A 27,319-nucleotide genomic window follows, 5' to 3' on the forward strand; every position below is an offset into this window, starting at 1 on the left:
TCTGAACTTATTTTTAGTATGCATACAGAACCAGACTTATCCTGACATATCTAAAGAAACTAGAGCTCTGTAGAACATATTTTGGGTAATAATATCCTAGATGCTGCTATTTACTGTCTCCAATGAGGACTTTAGTTTCCCTTGAGTTTATAATACAGCAATACTATCTCTTTTATCTATATTTAATACTAATTCCTATTTAGTATGCATCTTATCTCTATCCTAAACGTTTGTAATTCTTGTGATTGTTTGCATTTCTTATACGAACTGAAAATCTTGTAGTTTGACTGTTTTTAATGGCACTACAAAACGTTTTAAGTGAGCTAGGGTGTTTTAGAATTTTTTGAATATGTCCCTATAGTCAAAGTACTTATCAACGGGTATGCCATGTTCCCATCATAATTTTGGTAGGTTTTAGAGTTCTGCTGGCATTCTTGATTACTATCTAATTGTAATTTAGAAGCATGTAACATAAGCCAGTGGTACTTCCTCTTCTGTTTTTGCAATATAAATTTAAGAATTTTGAGCTTATATCAATGTGGGGCTATATGGTTCTGATGGTGATTTATATGATGTTCTCAAATTACTCCTGAGCCTCAGCAATGAAATGAGCATCTCAAATTATGGTGATTTAGTAGGCCCTCTATGAGATACTTTAGGAAGACAAACTTGCCTAGACTATCTTAGTAAATACTTTGATTTACATAAAAATGTATAATATAGAACTTTACCAACAATCTGAAACCAACTAACTCATAATTTGGCCACGTTGATGTTCTTTCTATTAAGAAATAACATGTTCAATTTTTTTCATTTAGATATGGAGACAAGTAGCTCAAGTACAGACTTGGGGGTAAAATGTTTTTTCTTGACCACATTCCTGATAGCCAACTCCCCCAAGTACATAGGTCAAATGAAATTGTCAGTGATGAGGTGGCTAAGAAAGGAAATGATGTTAAAGCAGTCATCTACTAATCACTTCTCATCCAGCAAGCCCACTTTAGAGAATAAATATTTATCAGCTGATTATGGCTACATTATCCAAAATACAGGAACACTGGAAATAACTACTCAACATTTAGGGACTGGCTATACAAATATTATGCTGAGATGATGAACCTTTATGAACCAAAAGTGTATTTTACAGAAACAGAAGAGTATGTAAGAAGGGAACAACCATAAGTAATTTTTATAAAATTACAATATAGAAAATCTAGATGTAATAAAAACAATGTTTTGAATGGGGGTGAGGACAAAGCAAATACACGAAAAGAATACTTTCAGTGGAGGTTTTCTTTGTAGTACTTTGTTTACTAAAGTTAGCTAAGTATGAAATAAAAAAGTACCTTTACAAGATCTGTGGCAAATGATTTTATCTGTAGGCAAAATATCTATGGATATCATATTTATATAACATATTTAACTATAGGTTTATAATAAGCATGCACATACATAAAACACATGTGTATATAAATAAGACATTACTATAAGTGAAAAAAATCCTAATTAAATATGATGCATATTTAAAAGAAATGTGTTGTTTATCTTTGTATATTCGACTATCCTAATTGAGCCCAGATATAAAAGGATGAAGTTTTTTTTTTTAAAGATTTTATTTATTTATTCATGAGAGACACAGAGAGAGGCAGAGACATAGGCAGAGGGAGGAGCAGGCCTCTGGGGAGCCTGATGTGGGACTCGATCCCAGGACCTCAGGATCAACACCTGAACCAAAGGCAGACGCTCAACTACTGAGCCACTCAGGTGCCCAAAAGGATGCAGTTCTTATATTCTTCAAATTGTCTCACCTTCATATAAATGATGAAAAAAGTTAAAAACCAAGTTCATCCTAAGTATTCACGTCAAAAACAATGAGAACACCAGGCACTGGATACTCCAAGACAAATATTCTAAAAGCAGGAACTTGCTAACTAAAACAACATTAATTTTCCGTAAGACTTTTTCAAAATATGGATGCCCTGGCTTAAAGTTTGGAACATCCTAAAGCAAACTGAACAAATGAAGTTATGCGGGCCTGGAGAAAGGGAAGAAGAGGACTGATGCTGAGAAGGTGACAGAGTCCATAATGAGGAAAAGAATTTAACACTTAAGCAGGACGGATAGAGGGGAATACAGAGCCATTTATATACTTTAAAAATATCTATGGTGGAATAAAATCTAAAGACAGAACGTGAAGATTGTGCAGGCTGTTTTGTTATGGCTCAGATAGTGCCCGGGAGACAGCAACCAAGTAAAGCAGCTTTTCTCATTAAACATTTATTGCTCTGCTTAAATCTGTTTTGAAGGAGCACAGAAATACATGAAATACTACCCTAGGTAAGATCCGCTCCTCCCCAGCCAGAATGCTGAGGCTCACACAAATCTGACTGACATGCAATTGAAATATGTGACTGTTTTTCCTTGACGTCAGCTTTTAATACTGTCAACATTAAAGGCAAAGTCCATTCCAACAACTCTTAGTGGACACTTAGGATATTCATAAAGTTGTCCAAAACCTTTCAAGAAAATAGCATCCGTGCTCTTTAGAAGCATGATACAAAAATCTTTTCTTAATCTATCAATAAAAGACAGCTGAATTACAGATTCCTGCTTTCCTCAGAGCAGATAATGAACTAAGCCTCACTCTAGGAAGAGCTCCAAAGTACTTTACACAGGGACACCGGCCTACAGGACTTCTCACTGGAAGGCTGAGTACCTCAGTTACCCCTTCAATTTCTTAAATATTGTAATTTTTAGATCTTACCTGTCAGGTAAGGTCACATCTTACCTGTCAAACTTTCTTCACCTTCAAAAAAGTTTTTGTTAAGCTAACATTATACAAACGTTAACATAATTTTTAAAGAAAAACAATTTATCCACAAACCTGCCACTGCACTAAACCTCTCTAATTTGTCCACAGGCATATCCCATTTATAGGTATAGTCACATCACACCTAACAGAATGGAGCCAGGCTTTTTAAAAGGCATTGCTTACCATATCCTCAGAACATGTTGTGCCCACCTTTCCCAGCATGCTCGTTTAATTAGTATATATTAAATGAGATTCAGTGTATGCTAGAGGACCATCAAAATATGAAAACAGATACCACAAAAAGCACATTTTACCCCCAAAATGTAATTTTATAGTTTCACCTTACCTCTTCTCCAGATAGATAGTAGGCTGAGAGTAGTCCACCAACAAAGCGTATGTTTACTTCAAAGACAGAAACTTCAGCATTCTGTGGAAACAAAGGAGATTCATACATAAATGATAGTACACAATTGAGAAAAATGCCATCACGATGAAGTCCAATAAATATTTAAATTTTGCTCTATCTTATATGCTTGCCCAGAGCAATTTATATACAAAAGGAAAAAGTTCTGTCTTTTAACAGTGTCAAAATATATGTAAACAGATGAAATAATTTTGACTTTCTTAAAGTAACAATTATAAAATATTTATAAAATTATTTCCTCCCTCTGTACAACAACAGATCCTGGATTTAGCATTCTCTATTTGTGCAGACATCAACAAGGCTAGGACATTTTATTTTTCTATTCTGTGTTTTCCTTTTATTTCATTCTTTTGCCTGCTTTTCCTTCCTGAAAGGCCATGCAGACCCTTTGTACTTTGGTTGGTAGTTGAACATTCTAGCATTCTTCTCACATCATGTTAAAGTAGCATACAGCTAGAATGCAAATAGAATTTGAAGTTAGAGGGACCTGGGTTCCAGGTGCTGGCTCCCACATTCCTGCCTGTGGCCTAAGATGGTCACATCTTTCTGAGAAGAAATTTCATCTGCATAAAGGAGTTTGCTTTTATTATTCACCATGTGCCAGATCCTGTACTAATATGTTTACATGGACTATGTCCTTCAATCCTCACATCAACTCTGTGAAATAATTCCTGGTCTAATGTCTATTGTACAAATAGAGACACTGAGACTTACGGTAGTTACTGTGAGTAGTTGAATCAGAATTTGACCAGAGTGCTCCGATTCCTGACCCATGGCTCTGTTATCCTGACTCCTATATCACCTTACAGAAAAATGCATCGTCTCTTTATTAATGGTCATATCATTGTGGCATATAATTAGTAGTTACTACCAGTACTTGTGTCATCTTATAATACTTGACTACTAAATGGATCTGTCTGTCCCACGTGCTGTTACTAGACAATTTAACAGACCCAACCTACAATAGGTGTAAGATACAAGTTAGTGTCTTTTCATGTTGAATAGCCTCCTGAGTAGATGTTCACTTTTGCAATAAGGTCAAATCATTCACAGATAACCATGGGCACTAACAGCAAACTATACTCTATGGAGTCAATATCCGGCAGATGAGCTTAGTTAAAATTACTCACGATATTATTTCCTTTACCAAATATTTAACACATAACTACCATGTGCCAGGCACTGGCGTAGGCTCTAGGGTCATGGTAATGAAGACTGACATGGTCCTCAAACTCATGGAATCTATACTTCAGTGGGAGGAAATAATTCCAGAGAATTATTCCTTCCATATATTTTCATTAATTCCCACTCTCTCTAAACAAGTTATAAGGATCTAACAAAGCTAAGCAGCTGCTTAAGTTAAAAATTTTTTCAAAAGCTTTCCTGCAAGGGAAGATTATAAAACAACTTAGAAGAGAGAATTACAGGGTGGCTGGGTGGCTCAGTTGGTTAAAGTGGGTAGTTCATTTTCAGCTTAGGTCATGGTCTTAGGATCTTTGGATTGAGCCCCATGTAGGGCTATGTGCTTAGCAGGGAGTCTGCTTGAGGATTCTCTCCCTCTCTCTCTGCCTCTCTGCACTCTGCTCATACACATCCTTTCTCTCAAGTAAATAAATGTTTTTTTTTTTTTTTTTAAGGAGAGAATTACTGAGCCAGAGCTACACAAAAGCATAATATAAGACTCCTTGGTGAGTTTAACAGTATTTCATAATCTGCAATATGCATCTGATATAATTTGACTAAAATCACTCTATATAGGTAGAATTTACCAATGAGGTGTACCATTCTGAATGAGCATTGTATAAATATTGGTAAAAGATTTTTTATTCCACAAAATTGCTAATAAGGAAAAAGGAAGGTAATTCATTAATTTATTTTGGTTCACATAGCTGTATTTCTTATGTCTAAAGGTAGCAATGTCTTACAATAAAATCTAATGGATTTAAACCCTCAAATCCTATGACTCTATTTTTACTTGTATTTTTCAGTTTTAAAAACTGAGAACAGTCCTCTACATTTCTGCCTACTAAAGCCTGTTAAGGTGATTTTCATATTCTTATTCTGGCCATGGATACACTAGATATGCATTCTCTTCCTCCTATGAAAATTTTGGATAATCAGGACCTTTATATAGACATCTGATAAAAATTATTGCAAGGCAGAAGACTGAGTCATGTCAAATATCATCAGAACTGTATCTTCAGCTAGATATCAATCACCTATTGGTTACAGCTGTTCAATCAGCTATTGATCTAACAATGTATTCTAGAACCTAAATTCTGTTTATCCTGCTCTGTCTGTAAAATATTGAGAAATGACCTTGCCAAGTACCATGCTCCAGGTCAGTTGCTTTGCTTTTGAATTTCATGGATGTAGCAGTCTGGTGAGCCTAAGAAGCAAATCTGGCTTGCTGGTGAATTCATACAGCTATCCAGTGTTTGCTATGTCCTTGTCGTCTAAAGTCTTGCTCTGGAATGTCATATCACCATTAGTAATACTCAAGAGTCATCACATTTTCCTCCTTGTGAAAACTGGAATGACATTAGAATTCTCAACATATTATTTTTTCTATGTCTTTTTATCAAAGTTAAATCTAAATTATTTAGAAACCTTAGCTTGAGAGATCTTTCAACATTCCTGGCTGTTTTATGTTATAGGGCAGAAGACTGAGGTTTAGACACTTTTGGTCACTCTTTACAGATCCTTAGATAAAAAGGACCAAAAAAATGAAAATTATCCCACCGGAGCAAATTGGTATTCTACATTGGCAACAGACCATAAAAACACTACCCTAGAGTCAGAAAGACCTGAGATTGAAGGCTGCTTCTGGAACTAGCTGAGTGTAAGATCCCAGACAAGTCACTTACTCTCTTTGAGTCTCTGTTTTCTCATTTGTAAAAAGGGAAAAGGCATTCTTTACAAGACGTTATGAGTCTGTGAATGTAAAGCACTGCGCATGGCACTTGGCACAGTATGCTCAGTGGACAGCCGCCACCATTACCCACTGCACAGTAACTCAGCTTAGTTACTTTATTTCCTCAGGGGTTAATCAGAAACTCTAGAATCCTAACATTCTAAATTTCAGAATGCAAACTGACACATCTTCTCTAACCCTCATGGGAGTACTATTTCTCAATGGCTAAAACTCTTCTTTTGAAATATAACCAAACTTCCTTTTGGGTTTGATATACTTTATAGGATACCTGGATTTTCAAAAGGGAATTTCTATAATCATGGTCTTAGGCTATTTTTATAAATTTCTGATTATGATTTCCATTAAAATAATTTTGTTAAATTTAAGTGAATATATTCATGTCATTAATATTCATGCAGTGGCTTTTAAGATTTTCTAAAACTTTTCCTGTGACTTAACCTAAAGACAGAGGGGTTAGGGCAGGGAAAGGATAGTATGTCATGAAGGGGAGCCCCAAACAGCCTGTAATACTAAAATATTTTGTGATTTTTTTCCAATAATTAATGTGAGTTTTGTAGTTTCCTTAATCTGTGTTTATTTTAAAACAAAATTTAATTCCTTAAATCTTTAAGTAAGTTTACATTACAAGAATATGCTCCATGTATTCTGTAGCTCCTAGTGCACTGTCAATATGTGAGTCCCAGTTTGAGAAGATTCAGGCTTCTGGCTAAATTGCATGCACCTATTAGTTAAAATCACAATTGATAAACAAGTGGAAGCTGAAAATTTTGCCTGAAGGCCTAACCACAAAAAATCTGGACTGGAGAAACTGTTCTTTCATTTTGACTTTCCACCACCAACAGCCTTGAATCGAAGGATACACTTAACCGCATTCATGTGTAAATTTAATAAAATATATGGTATAAATAAGGACACATCTAGACTCAAGGAGTAACAAATCATGGAAAAATTAGGCCTCAGTACTAATCTCTTATATTGTCTTGGGTGTCTTAGACTTATAATAATAAGTTTATTCCTGAATATTTCTGGCCTTTGGTTCACTACATATATATGAACTGTGAGATGAACTGTCAGCCTGTCCTCTTTCTTTCTTCTTTCTTTCTTTCTTTCTTTCTTTCTTTCTTTCTTTCTTTCTTTCTTTCTTTCTTTCTTTCTTTCTTTCTCTCTCTCTCTCTCTTTCTCTCTTTCTTTTTCTTTTTTAAAGATTTATTTGAGAGAGTAACAAACCGCGAGAAGGAGGGAGGGGAGAGAGAATCTGAAGCAGATTCCAAGCTGAGCCCAGAGCCCAATGCAGGGCTTGATCCCACGACTCTGAGATCATGACCTGAGTAGAAACCAGGAGTCATCAGATGCTTAACTGACTAAGCCACCCAGGCACCCCAGGATAAGACTTTTCAAAGCCACTGATTAAAGAGCAGTTAGCTGGCTATACAACTTGTCTATTTTCAAGCTTATAAGGGATCTTTATAAATAGTATTTCAAAGTACATGTTGTATTAATATTTTGGGGATTAAAAGTATAAACTCCTGTGAGAAGGGGCAAGATGGTGGAAGAGTAGGGTCCCCAAGTCACCTGTCCCCACCAAATTACCTAGAAAACTTTCAAATTATCCTGAAAATCTATGAATTCGGCCTGAGATTTAAAGAGAGACCAGCTGGAATGCTACAGTGAGAAGAGTTCGCGCATCTATCAAGGTAGGAAGACGGGGAAAAAGAAATAAAGGAACAAAAGGCCTCCAAGGGGGAGGGGCCCCGCGAGGAGCCGGGCTGAGGCCGGGGCGAGTGTCCCCAGGACAGGAGAGCCCCGTCCCGGAGGAGCAGGAGCTGCACCGACCTTCCCGGGCGGAAAGGGGCTCGCGGGGAGTTGGAGCAGGACCCGGGAGGGAGGGGGTGCCCTCGGGTTCCCCGGGACAGTAACAGGCACCTGCGCCCCGGGAGAGTGCGCCGAGCTCCCTAAGGGCTGCAGCGCGCACGGCGGGACCCGGAGCAGCTCGGGGGGGGCTCGGGCGGAGGAAGAGGCTCCGCGGAGGGGGCTGCGGGGCGGGAGCAGCTCGGAGGGGCTCGGGCAGAGGAAGAGGCTCCGTGCGGAGGGGCCTGCGCGGTTCCAGGAGCAGCTCGGAGGGGCTCGGGGGCGGCTCCGCGGAGGGGGCTGCGGGCCGGGAGCGCGAATCCAACAGCGCAGGCCGCGGAGCACAGGGCGCCGGGACACAGCCCAGGATCGGCCTCCCCCGGGACAGGCAGAGGCCGGGAGGGCCCAGGACAGCGAGGACGCTCCTGCCCCGAGCTGAGCAGATCAGCGGCCCCGCCCCGGAGCCTCCAGGCCCTGCAGACGGAGTTCCTGCCGGAGCTGAATCCAGGTTTCCAGAGCTGCCCCGCCACTGGGGCTGTTCCTCCTGCGGCCTCACGGGGTAAACAACCCCCACTGAGCCCTGCACCAGGCAGGGGCACAGCAGCTCCCCCAAGTGCTAACACCTGAAAATCAGCACAACAGGCCCCTCCCCCAGAAGACCAGCGGGACGGACAAGTTCCAGGGGAAGCCAAGGGACTTAAAGTACACAGAATCAGAAGATACTCCCCCGTTTTTGTTGTTGTTGCTGTTTTTGTTTTGTTTTGTTTTTCTTTTTGATTTGTTTCCCTCCCCCACCCTTATTTTCCTTTTTTTCCTTTCTCTTTTTCTTTTCTTTTTTTCTTCCTTTTTTTCTCTTTCTCTTTTCTTTCCTTCTTTTTCTCCTCTCTTTTTCTCCTTTTCCCAATACAACTTGCTGTTGGCCACTCTGCACTGAGCAAGATGACTAGAAGGAAAACCTCACCTCAAAAGAAAGAATCAGAAACAGTCCTCTCTCCCACAGAGTTACAAAATCTGGATTACAATTCAATGTCAGAAAGCCAATTCAGAAGCACTATTATACACCTACTGGTGGCTCTAGAAAAAAGCATAAAGGACTCAAGAGACTTCATGACTGCAGAATTTAGAGCTAATCAGGCAGAAATTAAAAATCAATTGAATGAGATGCAATCCAAACTAGAAGTCCTAACGACCAGGGTTAACGAGGTGGAAGAAGGAGTGAGTGACATAGAAGACAAGTTGATAGCAAAGAGGGAAACTGAGGAAAAAAGAGACAAACAATTAAAAGACCATGAAGATAGATTAAGGGAAATAAACGACAGCCTGAGGAAGAAAAACCTACGTTTAATTGGTGTTCCCGAGGGCGCCGAAAGGGCCAGAGGGCCAGAATATGTATTTGAACAAATTCTAGCTGAAAACTAATCTGGGAAGGGAAACAGGCATTCAGATCCAGGAAATAGAGAGATTCCCCCCCCTAAAATCATTAAAAACCGTTCAACACCTCGACATTTAATAGTGAAGCTTGCAAATTCCAAAGATAAAGAGAAGATCCTTAAAGCAGCAAGAGACAAGAAATCCCTGACTTTTATGGGGAGGAAGGAGTATTAGGGTAACAGCAGACCTCTCCACAGAGACCTGGCAGGCCAGAAAGGGCAGGCAGGATATATTCAGGGTCCTAAATGAGAAGAACATGCAACCAAGAATACTTTATCCAGCAAGGCTCCCATTCAAAATGGAAGGAGAGATAAAGAGCTTCCAAGACAGGCAGCAACTGAAAGAATATGTGACCTCCAAACCAGCTCTGCAAGAAATTTTAAGGGAGACTCTTAAAATTCCCCTTTAAGAAGAAGTTCAGTGGAACAGTCCACAAAAACAAGGACTGAATAGATATCATGATGACACTAAACTCATATCTCTCAATAGTAACTCTGAACGTGAATGGGCTTAATGACCCCATCAAAAGGTGCAGGGTTTCAGACTGGATAAAAAAGCAGGACCCATCTATTTGCTGTCTACAAGAGACTCATTTTAGACAGAAGGACACCTACAGCCTGAAAATAAAAGGTTGGAGAACCATTTACCATTCAAATGGTCCTCAAAAGAAAACAGGGGTAGCCATCCTTATATCAGATGAACTAAAATTTACCCCGAAGACTGTAGTGAGAGATGAAGAGGGACACTATATCATACTTAAAGGATCTATCCAACAAGAGGACGTAACAATCCTCAATATATATGCCCCGAATGTGGGAGCTGCCAAATATATAAATCAATTAATAACCAAAGTGAAGAAATACTTAGATAATAATACACTTATACTTGGTGATTTCAATCTAGCTCTTTCTACCCTCGATAGGTCTTCTAAGCACAACATCTCCAAAGAAATGAGAGCTTTAAATGATACACTGGACCAGATGGATTTCACAGATATCTACAGAACTTTACATCCAAACTCAACTGAATACACATTCTTCTCAAGTGCACATGGAACTTTCTCCAGAATAGACCACATACTGGGTCACAAATCGGGTCTGAACCGATACCAAAAGATTGGGATCGTCCCCTGCATATTCTCAGACCATAATGCCTTGAAATTAGAACTAAATCACAACAAGAAGTTTGGAAGGACCTCAAACACGTGGAGGTTAAGGACCATCCTGCTAAAAGATGAAAGGGTCAACCAGGAAATTAAGGAAGAATTAAAAAGATTCATGGAAACTAAGGAGAATGAAGATACAACCATTCAAAATCTTTGGGATGCAGCAAAAGCAGTCCTAAGAGGGAAATACATCACAATGCAAGCATCCATTCAAAAGCTGGAAAGAACTCAAATACAAAGGCTAACCTTACACATAAAGGAGCTAGAGAAAAAACAGCAGATAGATCCTACACCCAGCAGAAGAAGAGAGTTAATTATGTTTGAGCAGAACTCAACGAAATCGAGACCAGAAGAACTGTGGAACAGATCAACAGAACCAGGAGTTGGTTCTTTAAAAGAATTAATAAGACAGATAAACCATTAGCCAGCCTTATTAAAAAGAAGAGAGAGAAGACTCAAATTAATAAAATCATGAATGAGAAAGGAGAGATCACTACCAACACCAAGGAAATACAAACGATTTTAAAAACATATTATGAACAGCTATACACCAATAAATTAGGCAATCTAGGAGAAATGGATGCATTCCTGGAAAGCCACAAACTACCAAAACTGGAACAGGAAGAAATAGAAAACCTGAACAGGACAATAACCAGGGAGGAAATTGAAGCAGTCATCAAAAACCTCCCAAGACACAAAAGTCCAGGGCCAGATGGCTTCTCAGGGGAATTCTATCAAACGTTTAAAGAAGAAACCATACCTATTCTCCTAAAGCTGTTTGGAAAGATAGAAAGAGATGGAGTACTTCCAAATTCGTTCTATGAGGCCAGCATCACCTTAATTCCAAAACCAAAGACCCCACCGAAAAGGAGAATTACAGACCAATATCCCTGATGAACATGGATGCAAAAATTCTCAATAAGATACACTAGCCAATAGGATCCAACAATACATTAAGAAAATTATTCACCATGACCAAGTAGGATTTATCCCCGGGACACAAGGCTGGTTCAACACCCATAAAACAATCAATGTGATTCATCATATCAGCAAGAGAAAAACCAAGAACCATATGATCCTCTCATTAGATGCAGAGAAAGCATTTGACAAAATACAGCATCCATTCCTGATCAAAACTCTTCAGAGTGTAGGGATAGAGGGAACATTCCTCAACATCTTAAAAGCCATCTACGAAAAGCCCACAGCAAATATCATTCTCAATGGGGAAGCACTGGGAGCCTTTCCCCTAAGATCAGGAACAAGACAGGGATGTCCACTCTCACCACTGCTATTCAACATAGTACTGGAAGTCCTAGCCTCAGCAATCAGGCAACAAAAAGACATTAAAGGCATTCAAATTGGCAAAGAAGAAGTCAAACTCTCCCTCTTCGCCGATGACATGATACTCTACATAGAAAACCACCCCAAGATTGCTAGAACTCATACAGCAATTTGGTAGCGTGGCAGGATACAAAATCAATGCCCAGAAATCAGTGGCATTTCTATACACTAACAATGAGACTGAAGAAAGAGAAATTAAGGAGTCAATCCCATTTACAATTGCACCAAAAGCATAAGATACCTAGGAATAAACCTAACCAAAGAGGTAAAGGATCTACACCCTAAAAACTATAGAACACTTCTGAAAGAAATTGAGGAAGACAGAAAGAGATGGAAAAATATTCCATGCTCATGGATTGGCAGAATTAATATTGTGAAAATGTCAATGTTACCCAGGGCAATATACACGTTTAATGCAATCCCTATCAAAATACCATGGACTTTCTTCAGAGAGTTAGAACAAATTATTTTAAGATTTGTGTGGAATCAGAAAAGACCCCGAATAGCCAGGGGAATTTTAAAAAAGAAAACCATAGCTGGGGGCATCACAATGCCAGATTTCAGGTTGTACTACAAAGCTGTGGTCATCAAGACAGTGTGGTACTGGCACAAAAACAGACACATAGATCAATGGAACAGAACAGAGAACCCAGAAGTGGATCCTGAACTTTATGGTCAACTAATATTCGATAAAGGAGGAAAGACTATCCATTGGAAGAAAGACAGTCTCCTCTTCAATAAATGGTGCTGGGAAAATTGGACATCCACATGCAGAAGAATGAAACTAGACCACTCTCTTACACTATATACCAAAGATAAACTCAAAATGGATGAAAGATCTAAATGTGAGACAAGATTCCATCAAAATCCTAGAGGAGAACACAGGCAACACCTTTTTTTAACTCGGCCGCAGTAACTTCTTGCAAGATACATCCACGAAGGCAAAAGAAACAAAAGCAAAAATGAACTATTGGGACTTCATCAAGATAAGAAGCTTTTGCACAGCAAAGGATACAGTCAACAAAACTAAAAGACAACCTACAGAATGGGAGAAGATATTTGCAAATGACATATCAGATAAAGGGCTAGTTTCCAAGATCTATAAAGAACTTATTAAACTCAACAGCAAAGAAAAACAATCCAATCAGGAAATGGGCAAAAGACATGAAGTGAAATCTCACAGAGGAACACACAGACGTGGCCAACATGCACATGAGAAAATGCTCTGCATCACTTGCCATCAGGGAAATACAAATCAAAACCACGATGAGATACCGCCTCACACCAGTGAGAATGGGGAAAATTCACAAGGCAGGAAACCACAAATGTTGGAGAGGATGTGGAGAAAAGGGAACCCTCTTACATTGTTGGTGGGAATGTGAACTGGTGCAGCCACTCTGGAAAACTGTGTGGAGGTTCCTCAAAGAGTTAAAAATAGACCTGCCCTACGACCCAGCAATTGCACTGTTGGGGATTTACCCCAAAGATACAGATGCAATGAAACGCCGGGACACCTGCACCCCGATGTTTCTAGCAGCAATGTCCACAATAGCCAAACTGTGGAAGGAGCCTCGGTGTCCATCAAAAGATGAATGGATAAAGAAGCTGTGGTCTATGTATAAAATGGAATATTCCTCAGCCATTAGAAATGACAAATACCCACCATTTGCTTCAACGTGGATGGAACTGGAGGGTATTATGCTGAGTGAAGTAAGTCAATCGGAGAAGGACAAACAGTGTATGTTCTCATTCATTTGGGGAATATAAATAATAGTCAAAGGGAATATAAGGGAAGGGAGAAGAAATGTGTGGGAAATATCAGAAAGGGAGACAGAACATGACGACTCCTAACTCTGGGAAACGAACTAGGGGTGGTGGAAGGGGAGGAGGGCGGGTGGTGGGAGTGAATGGGTCACGGGTACTGGGGGTTATTCTGTATGTTGGTAAATTGAACACCAATAAAAATAAATTAAAAAAAAAAAGCATAAACTCCTTTTAACAGATTAAATTGCGGTATTAAACAATGTAAACTAGTGTAACATATGTCCTAGAAACTTTTAGTTTCATATTTAAGTAATATGATCTACCTGTGAAGGTGAACAAAGTGCAAGTTCTTTAGGCCACAAAGATAGGCAAACAACCATCTTCTCTATGTGAATAGATTGGTTTTACTATGCAGACCCAGAAGAGCCCTCAAATAGCAGTCCAATCTATCACTAATTACTGTCAGAGAGAACAACTCAGTATCCTTTTAAAGTCAAAACCCAAATCATCACCCTTGGCAGGCTCTGATTAGCATTCAGATAGAAAATACTGAATAACTCTATTCAACAAGATAATTAACTTATCTGTACTCATGAGGATATAATGCTGCTCTAAAACAGACTAAGGCAAATGCTAAGGCAAAAGTCACTTCTTTCATGGTCTATGGCATAGAACTCTGGACCTTAGTCAAGTACTCATTCATGCATTTGAGAAGATACAAAATTGTTTTTTGAGGTCAATTTATTTACATCTTTCTAACAGGGAACCTTATAGCTTATTTTCCTGGAAAGTAGGATGACATTCTGTCTGGATAAAAGAACAATCTGGAAAAAAAAAAAAAAAAAAAAAAAAAAAGAACAATCTGGGTCATTAAACTGTTGGTGGGAATATAAACTGGTGCAGCCACCATGGAAAACAGTATGGGTGTGCCTCAAAAAAACAAAATACCATATGAGCTATTAATTCCACTTTTGGGTATTTACTTAAAGAAAAATGAAAACACTAATTCAAAAAGATATATGGTATGCATGCATACACACACACAAATACTACTCAGCAAGGAAAAAGGATAAAATCTTGCCATTTGTGACAATATGGATGGACCTAGAGGTTATTATACTAAGTAAAACAAGTCAGATGAATACCATAAATCTTTACAAATATCATATGATTTCATTTATATGTGGAATCTAAAAGACAAAACAAATGAAGAAAAACAAACATATTCATAAATACAGGTAACAGTCCGGTCATTGCTACAGGTGAGGAGGTGGGGATAATAGATGAAGATGATTAAGAAGTACAAACTTCCAGCTATAAAATAAAGTCACAGGAATGAAAAGTACAGAATAGGAAATATTCAATTAGTCAATAATATTGTAAGAACACTGTATGGTGACAGAGGGCGAGTATACTTAATGTCATCAGCATTACATAGTGAATAGAATTGTGAAATCACTATGTTGTACACTTGAAACTAATATTATATGTCAACTGTATCTGATATCTTTTTTAATATTTTATTTATTATTCGAGAGAGAGAGACAGAGAGAGAGAGAGAGAGAGGCAGAGACACAGGCAGAGGGAGAAGCAGGCTCCATGCAGGGAGCCTGATGTGGGACTTGATCCCGGGACTCCAGGATCACACCCTGGGCCAAAGGCAGGCGCTAAACCCCTGGGCCACCCAGGAATCCCCTTGTATCTGATTTCTAAAGCATACAGTATTCATTACAATCAAAAGTACAATCCAGGTGCTTGCTCAAGACCACCATTCTCAATGTGTTCCTAGGTAAGTGTCTGGAACAGGCTAATCATTCTCAAAGCTCGGCCTCTCATACAAAGGTCTCACTTGACCTCAATGAAGAAAATTGCTTTTTAATAGTAATTTTAACATAAATTTGGCTTTCACTGAGGTTTTATACAAGAAATTATCCTCTGGAGAAAATTTCTACATATTCTATAAAATTCATACTGAAGACAGTTTTCAACATTTCCCATGTGAGGATGTAGGGGATCAATACTTCTTTGAGGTGACAGTAAAGAATAGGAAGCTCAGAACTGAATTTAAAAATGCCCAGAGATGAAACTCTTGAGCATTTGTCCTTGCTTTAATGATTTTCCTGTACCAGGAGCTATCACAAATCCCTTCTGAAAGTAGGCTAGGTAAAAACAGGTAGATCAACTGCACTTGAACTCCAGATTATTTCTAACTATTTCAAATATGGCACAGTACAGTTACCTGTACACCCTGTCAGCCTGTCTTCTAGCTGAGTCTAGCACAGTCTATTGGGAAGTGGGGCAAGAGAGCGTAACTTCTCATTCATTTAATTAGAATTTATTGAATACCTATGGAAAAATGCACTTTAATGAGTGCTGTGATATTAAGAGTATATGCCTAACCTTGGAGGACTCCTTCTCTGGCTGCCTATATATTTCTCAATTCTTCGTATTTCCTCTGCAATAAAAACAGGGTCACTGAGTTGGGCAGCCCTTGTTCACTCACGGCTTTTACTTGCTGCATGATTTGGGGCAGGTTAATTAATCGCCTCTTCATCTATAAAAACAGGGAAAATACCACTTACTCTGTATCGTTGTCACAAACGCTAAATGAGATAACCTATTGGAAAAAATCACCTAGCATAATACTTGGCATGTCTCAGCACTCTTTAGATGGTATTTTCCTCTTTCCGTCATTTCTTCCTAAGAAAACCTAGTTCTAGCTAAGTATTCTATTTTTCCTTCTAGACTATAAACTCCATGAGGGTAAGTAACTGATCCTTAAAGGGTATTTGGTGAATGGTACATGAATGAAGTAATGAATAATAATGAGCAATCAAGAATCTGTTTTACATTCTTTGTTTTAGGATTACTTTGAATTAAAACCGAAAACTCATCCATTGGAGTCTACCCTTAGAGGTCTGCCCAGACCCATGTGCCTCCACAGATACTTGAATGGAATACAAAGCTCCACCTAGGAGGCCCATGTTCCTACAAATTATCCCAGTGATTTATTTTAAGTCTGTTATTAAAGCCATTTGAACTTTGTGCTACCAAGTATGCAAATTGAATCAACTTGCTATGCCTTAATTAAATGAATTTTAATGACTGTATAAACCAATAAAAAACATTTACTTTATACCTTTAAGTGATACAAATTGAATATTTCACATACAAACAAATTTATCCTTGACTGAAAGATTGGTTTATACTCAGGAGCACCACAGGATAAACCAATGCTCAATATCAGTGTTTCTGTTTCCTTCTTCTTTTTTTCCCTTGTAATAAATTTGGATGCATTAACTTTTTTGCAATACCCTCACATTGTCAATTATAATGCTTTCTCAGGAAAAAGTGTGAATTTAAAAACAAGCAATAATTTATCTATGCTGGAATAACATTACATTTTATCCATAAAAATAAAACACATTTTCTCTCTTTGCTTAAGCTTTTCCAATTTCTTCACCCTTCAGATAAATGGGAAAAGTTTGTGTTTTCAGAAAGAAAAGTGTGTAATTGTTGATAGTCACCCGAATCTCTGGGTAACCTGAGTCATTAGAAAGCACATTCTCATATAAGACATTAAAACCAACTACAAAACTGTAAGCTGAAGAAGATTATAAAATAATGATTCAGAGAGTAAAACAGTATAAGTTCCCTGAATTTTATTTACTAATTTTAATGTAAGAAGTACTATCACTTGGCTGCTATTGATAAACTTTTTTTTTTTATAAACTTTCTTTTAAAGGAAAATATGACAATGCCCAAAAAGAGAACTATAACAAACATTTGAAAACCTCTCACATTCGCAATAGTATAATCAACAGAAATTTGAGACCCATGGGTATGATTTTTAAAGTATATTTTGAAAGATACAGACCAAGATTATCAATAACAGTTCTAACATGGTACTTACTTTTCACAAGTCTGTCAATTAATAGGATAAAATCTTATTAAAAAACAAAAATACAATAAAAAAAAAAACAACATTAAAGGTCAGTAGCTTAGCAATCACTTAACAATAGTCCAATTGCTTTATGTTACAAGTAAGGAAACAAAAAATTTGGCTCTTCTCCACAGTCTGATAACCTCTATTAGATTCCTTCCCTTTGCTTCCGCACAGTCCCCACGGTCCATAGAACACATTCATGTCACCTGGTAGTGGTCTGAGGTCAGCCAACTGCTTTCTGTTATCTTGTCTGTTAGCTTGAGAGGCCTTTGTACTTAGTTCTTTTAAATAAATGATTCTTAGGTTTCTCAGACTACTGCCAGTCATGAAAGCAAAGAATTGTGGCATTATTTGGGAAGGTCTAGGGAAGCAATTCTTTAATTATCAGATACTATTCAGGTCTAGTAGCACTAACATCTACTTTCCTGTCTTCAATCATTCAATTTTAGATAAATGAGTTCAGTAAAGATGTAGGATACAAATTAATATACAGAAATCTGTTGTAATTCTATACATTAACAAAGCAGCAGCAGAAAGAGAAATTAAGAAAACAATCCCACTTACAACAGCACCAAAAATAATAAAATGCCTAGGAATAAACCTAACCAAGGAGGAGTACTCTGAAAACTAAAACAATGATGAAAGAAACTAAAGGTGACACAAACAAATGGAACAATATTCCATGCTCATGGATTAGAAGAGCCAATACTGCTAAAATATCCATACTACCCAAAACAATCTATAGATTTAATGCAATCTCTATCAAAATATCATCATTTTTCACAGAACTAGCACAAATAATCCTAAAATTTGTATGAAAACACAAAGGCCCCCAAATAGCCAAAGTAATCTTGAAAAACAACAAAGCTGGTGGCATCACAATTCCAGATTTCAAGATATACTACACAAAGCTGTAGTAATCAAAACAGTCTGGTACTAGCACAGAAACAGACATGTAGATCAATAGAACAGAATGGAGAATCCAGAAATAAACACACACTTGTTTGGGCAATTAATCTATGACAAGGCAAGAATATACAATGGGGAAAAAGACAGCCTCTTCAACACGTGGTGTTGGGAAAAGTGGACAGGCACATCCAAAAGAATCAAACTAGACCACGTTCTTGGACCATACACAAAAATAAACTTAAACTGGATTAAAGTCCTAAATGTGAGATCTGAAACCAAAAAATTCCTAGAAGAAAACACAGGGAGTAATTTCCTTGACATGGTAGAAACATTCCCTCAGGAGAAGGAAACAAAAGCAAAGTGAAAGGATTGGGACTATATAAAGTAAAAAGCTTTTGCACAGCAAAGGAACCATCAACAAAACAAAAAAGCAATCTACTGAATGGGAAAAGACATTTGCAATTGATATTTCTAATAAGGGGTTACCATCCAAAATATACAAAAAATTTTAGCATTTAAGACCAAAAAAGAAATCTGATTAAAAAATGGGCAGAGGACCTGAATAGACATTTTTCCAAAGAAAACATACAGCTGACCAACAGACACATGAAAAGATGTTCAACATCACTGATCATCAGGAAAATGCAAATTAAAATCATGTGGGATATCCCCTTACACCTGTCAGAATGTCACAATACACAAGAAATAACAAGTGGTGGCAAAGATGTGGAGAATAGGGAACACTTGTGGGAATCCAAATTGATGCAGCTACAGTGGAAAATAGTAGGAAGCTTCCTCTAAAACTTAAAAAGAGAAATACCATTTGATCCAATAATTCCACTCCTGGGTATTTATCCAAAGAAAATGGTAACACTGATTTGAAAAGATACATGTACCCTTATGTTTATTGTAGCATGATTTACAATATCCAAGATATGGAAACAACCCAAGTGTCCATCAACAGATGAATGAAGATGTGAGATATATATTTGGAATATGACTCAGCCATGAAAAAATGAAATCTCGCCATTTGCAACAATATGGATGGACCTAGAGAGTAAAATGCTAAGTGAAATAAATTAGTCAGAGGAGGACAAATACCGTATGATCTCACTCATATATGGAAATTTTAGAAACAAAACAAAAAAGAAACTGAGAGGAAAAATCCCCCTAAACTAGATTCTTAAATACAGGGAACTGGTGTTAACACAAGGGTTTGTGTGTGTGTGTGTGTGTGTGTGTGTGTGTGTGTGTGTGAGAAATAGTAAAGGGGATTAAGAGTATTTTTATCTTGATGAGCACTGAATAATATATAGAATTGTTGAATCACTATGTTGTATACCCAAAACTAACTATGTTAATTGTACTTGAATTAGAGAAATAAACAAAGAAAAAAATACTGGGTAACAGTAGGAAAAAACAATACTTGATTTTGGAAGGATTCAGTTCCTATTCTCCGAACCTTTCTTGAGAGGGTTGCAGGAAGGGAACACACTATCCATTTTCTCTCCCATAGATAGCTCAAGACAAGCCCTATTTAAAGGTGGGTAGCTGAATTTATAAATAACAAGGTGGGGCAGTAATGCTAGTAAGAGACAACAAACCCTCAAAAAGAAACAGAATTTCCTTTTTCACTGCTTTAATTTTTCATACTCCATTAATAATATTAGAGCTACCACAAGTCATTCCAATCAAATAGCTGTAGAACCTTGAGCAAATCACCAGCTCCCTGGGTCTGTTTTCTCATTTTTAAAATGAAAGAGCTGAACACATTGATCTCCAAGGTCCCTTTATATTGGCATATGTCTTCTTTATATTCTCAATTCAATTATAAGGCAGATTAAACATAGACTTATCTAATTGTTCTTTAAGGCAGTGATCTTCAAAATGGGGCATATAAGGCAATTAATAAGAGGGTTGGGACAAAATATTTGAAGTTTTAATTTACATAGGTTTTTAATGCAGAGTTAGGAAAAAGATTTAGTTTTACTAATCTTTAACACTCTGCCATTGGTATCCTCACTGGGTCTGTGGGAGAATAAGAGCTCCACAAAGTGGAGATGTTGACAGGGAAACAATCTTTCTTTGCCCATTGTCAACACAGAGCATGTTGCTTGGGCCTGGTTATGGGGATTTACAGACAATTACTGCATGAATACCAGATGGACAAGAGGTTTGCTATGCTTTCTGCAGAACAATCTCAGATTAAAAATAATACCAATAATGCCAAATGAGTGAATGACTAAAAAAAGCTGGGCCAACACTCCTCTTAAAACAAATGTTTTGTCAACCTCATTATGTGAGGTAAAACAGTGACTATGGAATGAGATTAGCTCTGACATGATGGTGTCCTCCCAAATAAAAATTATCAAGAAGGACTGGAAGTGTCCATTCTCCTTAATTCTGAACTTTTTCCTTGGTGTATAATGGGTTTCGAAGTATTTGTTAAGAATGAGAGTATGCAAACAAGATTTTTTAAAGGACTTCAAATTCATATTGACAAAACTTTATTCAGATAAGGGCATACAACGAATAAAGCTGGAAACTGTACTTGTGCAAGAGGAGACAGAGCTGCTGTTGGATGTACGTTGAGAGTTTAGCCGAGCATCTCTATGGTATTGCTGCCTCAGCGTTCAGGCGGCCTGTGGGGGACCTCAAGCAATGCCAGCCTCTCATGCAAGCGCATGCCTTGGATAACAGCCCGCAGAGGCACAAGCAAATGCAAGTTCCTGATATGACTCCCCCAGTCGTCCTTGTGATCAACAGTCTCCCTCAGCTCCCAGGGCCGTCCCCTTGTGCACTCCTCAGAAAAGACCCCTTTTTTTGTTTGCGGAGCTTACCAAACCCTAGCTCTTTTTTGGTTTGCATTGACCAAATTGGCTTTAGCCTAGACCCCAAAGGACTATACCCACTCTAATAAAGGCATGTGCCCCAGGTCCTGTCTATCTGTCCTCTGCCTTGACCTCCCCGTTGTGGCCCCTAGAGGCCTGCTGTGCACCTCCTCAGGACCTGTGAGTAATAAACTCTGTTTTAATTTCTCTTGTGGTCTTTGTTGAACTGCAGAGCTCACTCATCTGGCACCCTGTGCTCTGATTAACAAAAGTTAATTTAACAAAATCAAAACAATGTGCCAGGGCCTTTGAGATGGTGATGTGCGCCAAGGACAATGTTTACCACCTGGACTGCTTTGCATGTCAGCTTTGTAATCAAAGATTTTGTGTTGGAGACAAATTTTTTCCCAAAGAATAACATGATCCTCTGCCAGACGGACTACGAAGGTTTAATGAAAGAAGGTTATGCACCCCAGGTCCGCTGATGTATCAACATCACCCCATTAAGAATACAAAGCAGTACATTCTTTTATCTTTTTTGCTCCACATGTATGTAAGATTTGACACAGGAACCGACTGAATAGCGTAGATATAGGAAAGCAGGATGGTTATATGGAATAAAAGGCAGACTGCATCTATATGTAGTGAAATTGCCCCAGTGCCAAACACAAGCACGGAGCCACACAGATCTGTGTTGGCCTCACTGAGGCTCTGACACGCAACTAGCTGTGATCTGGATGAGTCTCTAAAGTTCTAATTTCTAAACTGTACAGGTATGAAAATAATGCCTATCTCATAGGATGGTTGTGGGACTTGAACATGAATGTTTGGCATATGTAGGTCTCCATAAATTTTCATTTTTTCATTTCCTTTTCTTTACATTTTATTTGCCAAAAAACAAAGACATGTACTTGTGTAGTAACGGAGGACAAGAATATAGTATGGTACTATTTAAAATTGCATTGTTTCCGCTAGGTCATATAACACCATAATTTGCCCCCAACAGAATTTGTCCATGTTAAACTGAGATTTAAGAACTGAATTGACAACTTTTGTTTAACTCACCACATTAAAATCTAGATTTTCTTCAACCCATGATTTTGCCTCTTCAAATTCATCTTTCATTTCCATTATAAAAAGAGTATCCAGGGCATCTACTATTGTTGCTCCTTTAATACTACCTGAAAATATCAGAAAAATAACTATTAAAATATTTGACAGATACATACAAGCAAATTGACCAAACCTGGAGAGGGAGAGGGAGAGGATAATACTGAATTTATTAATAAAAGGTAATACTGAACATAATCTAAAATTCCTATCACGAAAGAAAATTTTAAAGCTGCATTAAAACCCAACTAATCATTATCACAGGGTATGGATTGATACACTAATCTTTAAAGTTTCTTCTGAGTTGTAGAAAATAATCTCTTAGAATTTCATTTGTGACTGCATTCTCTAGCAAGAAAAAAGTAGATCTGAAACAGAGGAGCAACACACATATTAATTTTAACGTAATCATGTAAAAGTACACCTGTGCAAAACTTTTAAATATAATTAAATCTAAAATTATGATAGCTCTAATAAGTGATTATTCGAAAATGGAATTTCACCCCCTCTTTGTTTTTTTTTTTTTTTTCACCCCCTCTTTGAAGGCCTGATCCTAACCTCCCCTCCCACCCACCCAGCCCATCTCGACTCGATGATTCATTTCCTCTGAACTCCCTTGACATGAAGGCTTTACGTTGGTCTTGCACTCATCACTTTCTGCCTTCCATTTATAATTATTTGTGTACATCTCTTTTAGTCTATAAACTTCCTCAGAATGGAGAAGTCATGTCTTTTTTTTTTTTTTAATTGGAGTTCAATTTGCCAACATATAGCACAACACCCAGTGCTCATCCCAAGTGCCCCCTCAGTGCCCATCACCCAGTCACCCCAACCCCCCGCCCACCTCCCCTTCCACTACCCCTCGTTCATTTCCCAGAGTTAGGTCTCTCATGTTTTGTCACCCTCACTGATATTTTCACTCATTGAGAAGTCCTGTCTTCTTCATCTGCACATTCCATATTAAGAGACTTACTAGGTTTCAATGCTTCATAATAATTTAAAATAAATCATCACTGTATTAACAGAGAACCAAATAATCTCTTTGATAAACATTATGACAAATTTACACAAAACTGATTTATCAATGATGTGAGCAACTTTCATAGGGATAAAAACAAAAACAGAACTAGATGTTAAAAGTCATAGTAAACAATGAAAAAAATAAAGTCCTCTGAGTCATCATGAAGTTTCCGAATTTGTGTTCAATTCCTGCAATTCATCATCCCTGCTGATAACTGTGTCGTGAAAGCACTACTTTATAAATACACCTGAAATCGCTTCTACTGTCACTACTCCAAGTTTGTTGGACTCTCTTCATCTCTAAACTGTTTCACTGTAATAGGCCAACCAGCCTTTCTGCCCCTCTTCCAGCTCTCCCTCACTGCTCTCACAATTCCCTTCTCCCTACCTGAGTTCCTGCTTCATATGAATATCTGAACTTCAGATGAATATCTCCTGAACCCTCTAATGATTTGACAACTATTTACACACAACTCTTCTGTAGGAGGCCAGGAACTCTGCAAAGACTTGTACTGCGGTGATTAAACCAGTGCTAGAAGGAGAGCCCACCACACGGAAGATCCTGAATAAATGGAGAGAAGCATAGTGTGGTGATTAGGACCACGGACTCTGACCTTAACCACACCTGGGTCTGGCCCCAGCATGGCTAGTTAGTACGTGGCTAATACGTGGTAAGCTGTTCTGAGCTGCCTTTTTCTCATCTATAAAGTGCCTATGATAATGAGGTTAAGTGAGATGTCGGAAAAATGGCACTTGGCATGTCATGAGTGTCAGCTGACACTGTTGCTTGTTGTATGATTTGATACTATTTAACACCTTCAGTTACAGTATAAAAAGTCACATTTTCTATGGGGAATTAAGAAGTGTCAGAATAAGACTCTACTCCCTTCATCCTGGGACTTATGGGCAAAATTGTGTAGGTTAAAGAAGAATCCAGTGCAATGAAAAGGGCACTGGGTACCTCTGTGACCCAAGGAATCCAACTTTTCTGTTACCTAGCTTCCTCACCTCCACAATGAGAATGTTATTAACATCCACAGTACCAATCACCAAGGGCTGCTGGGAGGACCAAATGCAATAAAGCATGCCAAAGTAGACAAATGAAAGTTTAAATAACTGACGTAATCTATTTGCACTTTCTCTTCCATGGCACAAACAGGAGAAACCCAGAGCTACTGTTGGGAGTCACCAAGATACGGTGAAGATCACCATGGCAGGCTGCCTTGGCCAGCTTATCAATAAAGACACAACTTTTACCTGATAGGAAGCAGTTAATGCAGTGGACCAAATGCTCCTCTGCTGGGTATCACCCCAGGAGCTAAAAATCATGATGCTGAACCTATGTCCATTAAATGAGAATCTTTGGAAGTGTGCCTCAGGCATCACTTTTTCAAGGTAGGTAAGTGATTCTAACATACAGTGCTCAGTCTGAAGGACATACTATGCACAGTCCTCGCAGATAACTTCCATCAGGTATGCAAGTTTCCTACATGGACTGGAGGGGCACTCAAACGTCACCTCTCACAGGTTCTGTCAACTGGAGAAAAATTACTGTCACTAAGAAACCAAAGCACATTCTACTCACCAAACAAACTGCTAGAATGGCCTTCTTTTGATATAGGTTTCAGTTCATTTAATCCCCAGGCATAACGCTTATAATTATTCCAAGCATGTTTCATCATCTGAGAAAAGAAGTGAAAACAGGATTATAATTTGAATTTAAGAGGTTTTTGCTACAAAACAGATCATATATTGAAGACCTAAAAGTTAAAGCCTTAAAATTCACTGCTTAGTTAAAAGGATGATTATTTAAAAGGGTGACAATGATATGAATAAACTGGCACACACGTGTGCCCGCACACACACGTTGCCCCTTTATATTTACAAATGGAGATTTCTTGTTTAAAAGAGCACATACTATTTTCAAGTCAGTTCCCAGTAACAGATATTTAGCTTATTCTAAAAAGGATGAACCATTCTTACATTTATCTATTTCAATCTCATGAAAGATTTATCTGCAAAGAGTCTATATTTAAGGTACTGGTTTTTTCACAAGGTTCTTTGTATTTTGTCAACCTCATAATATACAAATATTCAGGGTTATCACTTTAAGAGCCTGTCAAAATAGTTGTATAATCACTGTATAACAGTTGTTGAATTTTTTTTTAGGACTCAAGGAATATAATTATTTTTGTATCCCTTTTTTAAAGAGGGCAGGAGACTCTTCACATGTCTCATTCATGCTGCTATTCCCAATCCATTAGCAATGTCACCAAAATATGAACATAATCTGAAAATGTCCTAATCTGGCTCCATATTTTAAAATACCTTTAAAAAGCATCAGCTAAAGTTACAAACACAAGGGCTGTTTATTTCTAAAAATCTTCAGTGAGATCAATATAATTTTCTTAAATCTTCATATGTCCCTGAACACAGTAATAAACATCTTTCTTTAGCCAATTTGAATATTATCTTCACTATTACTATGAATAATAACTACAAAAATCTGTACAATTTGCTGGGTACTCTGCTACATGCTCTACATTCAGTATCATACTCAATTCTCATTACAACTCTATGAAATGTTGTATTACTATTGTTTGGTAGATAAAGAAACTTGAGGCTTGGAAGTTAAAACCCAAGGAACTTTAGTCAGGGTCCTGCTATTTCTTCACAGCTGAAGAGCCAGGGTTCATCCCTGTGTTGGCCTGACTCCAAAGCCATGGCATTAACCAATATGTTGCATCATCTTCCTTTAATGAGTCAGCAACAGAATCTTCCTTTGATGAATCAGATTGTTGATTTTCCCCCCAGTCCACAGAACGTGGACAAGATAGCATTTTCAAGATTTTCTCTTTATAATTTTATTGGAAAGTATAATAGATTTAAGGATAAAATAACCTGACTTATAACTCCTATAATACCCCTGATTAGTCACATATCACGGATGAGTCATAGTTTTTACGAGATTTTCTTTATCTGAAAAAAATGGGGTAATTCCGCACGGGGTGTATGTAAGGATTACATGAACATAGCATATGACTGCACTTAGTGTACTGCTTCCACATGGTGGGTAATCACATGTTTATTGAATGTGAACCTATGTTGAAACCAATTAAATTCACATCACAGAAAAAGAAACTGATGAGCTTGTGAAAAGACTAGGGATAGGAAATCCACAAAAACACCTTGAGATTACATCTGAGTTTGATTTGGTTTTCCTGTTAATGGACTACATTTGGTAAACTTCATTCCTGTAAATTTCCAAAGACACTTTATAAATTCAAAAGCTTTTGAAATATACCTGACACAAGAACAATAACAATAAAATTTTATGATGATGTGTTTTAGCCCTAAGTCTGAGTGGAAACCAGTGTCATATACTATTAATGACTCAAAGATGGCATAAATCTCTCCCACAGAAGACTGCTGCTTTATCAAACATTATCATTTATACCATGTACTACTAGTACAGAACTTGAGTTGCATCTGTAGTATATATTAACTTTTTTCATCTTTTTTTTTCCCCAAGGGAAAATCTGGCACTAATTGCTTGGCTTCCTACATTTTAAAAGTTGCTGTGGCACATTTCACAAAATGGGTTCCTCATCCCATGATATTTCTAGGGGTTAGAGAGAGAAAAGAAAAAGAAAACCGTGTGGTCAAAATACCTTGAATGGAGCATAAAGAGTGGTTTCTCCAGGAACTTGTCAAAAGAACAGCCATGTTGTTAAATGATTCCAGTGGTCGATGACCTCTGGAAATGATTTACCAAGTTAAAGC

The 27,319-nt window shown here is 37.9% G+C and overlaps 1 protein-coding gene across 1 annotated transcript in view; it reads right to left on the bottom strand.

Annotated features, from left to right (window-relative positions):
- The window catches only part of MAN1A1 (mannosidase alpha class 1A member 1), a 174,198-nt gene that overhangs the window by 109,554 nt on the left and 37,325 nt on the right, over positions 1 to 27,319 (bottom strand). Inside the window, exons 2-4 of the mRNA XM_077901305.1 lie at positions 25,122 to 25,218; positions 22,472 to 22,587; positions 3,159 to 3,239 (exon numbers count right to left, since the gene is read on the bottom strand). Coding sequence (XP_077757431.1) covers positions 3,159 to 3,239; positions 22,472 to 22,587; positions 25,122 to 25,218 — 294 coding nt within the window. The remainder of the gene's footprint in view (positions 1 to 3,158; positions 3,240 to 22,471; positions 22,588 to 25,121; positions 25,219 to 27,319) is intronic.

This window comes from Canis aureus, chromosome 1 (assembly GCF_053574225.1).
Source record: "Canis aureus isolate CA01 chromosome 1, VMU_Caureus_v.1.0, whole genome shotgun sequence".
Lineage (NCBI taxonomy): Eukaryota > Metazoa > Chordata > Mammalia > Carnivora > Canidae > Canis > Canis aureus.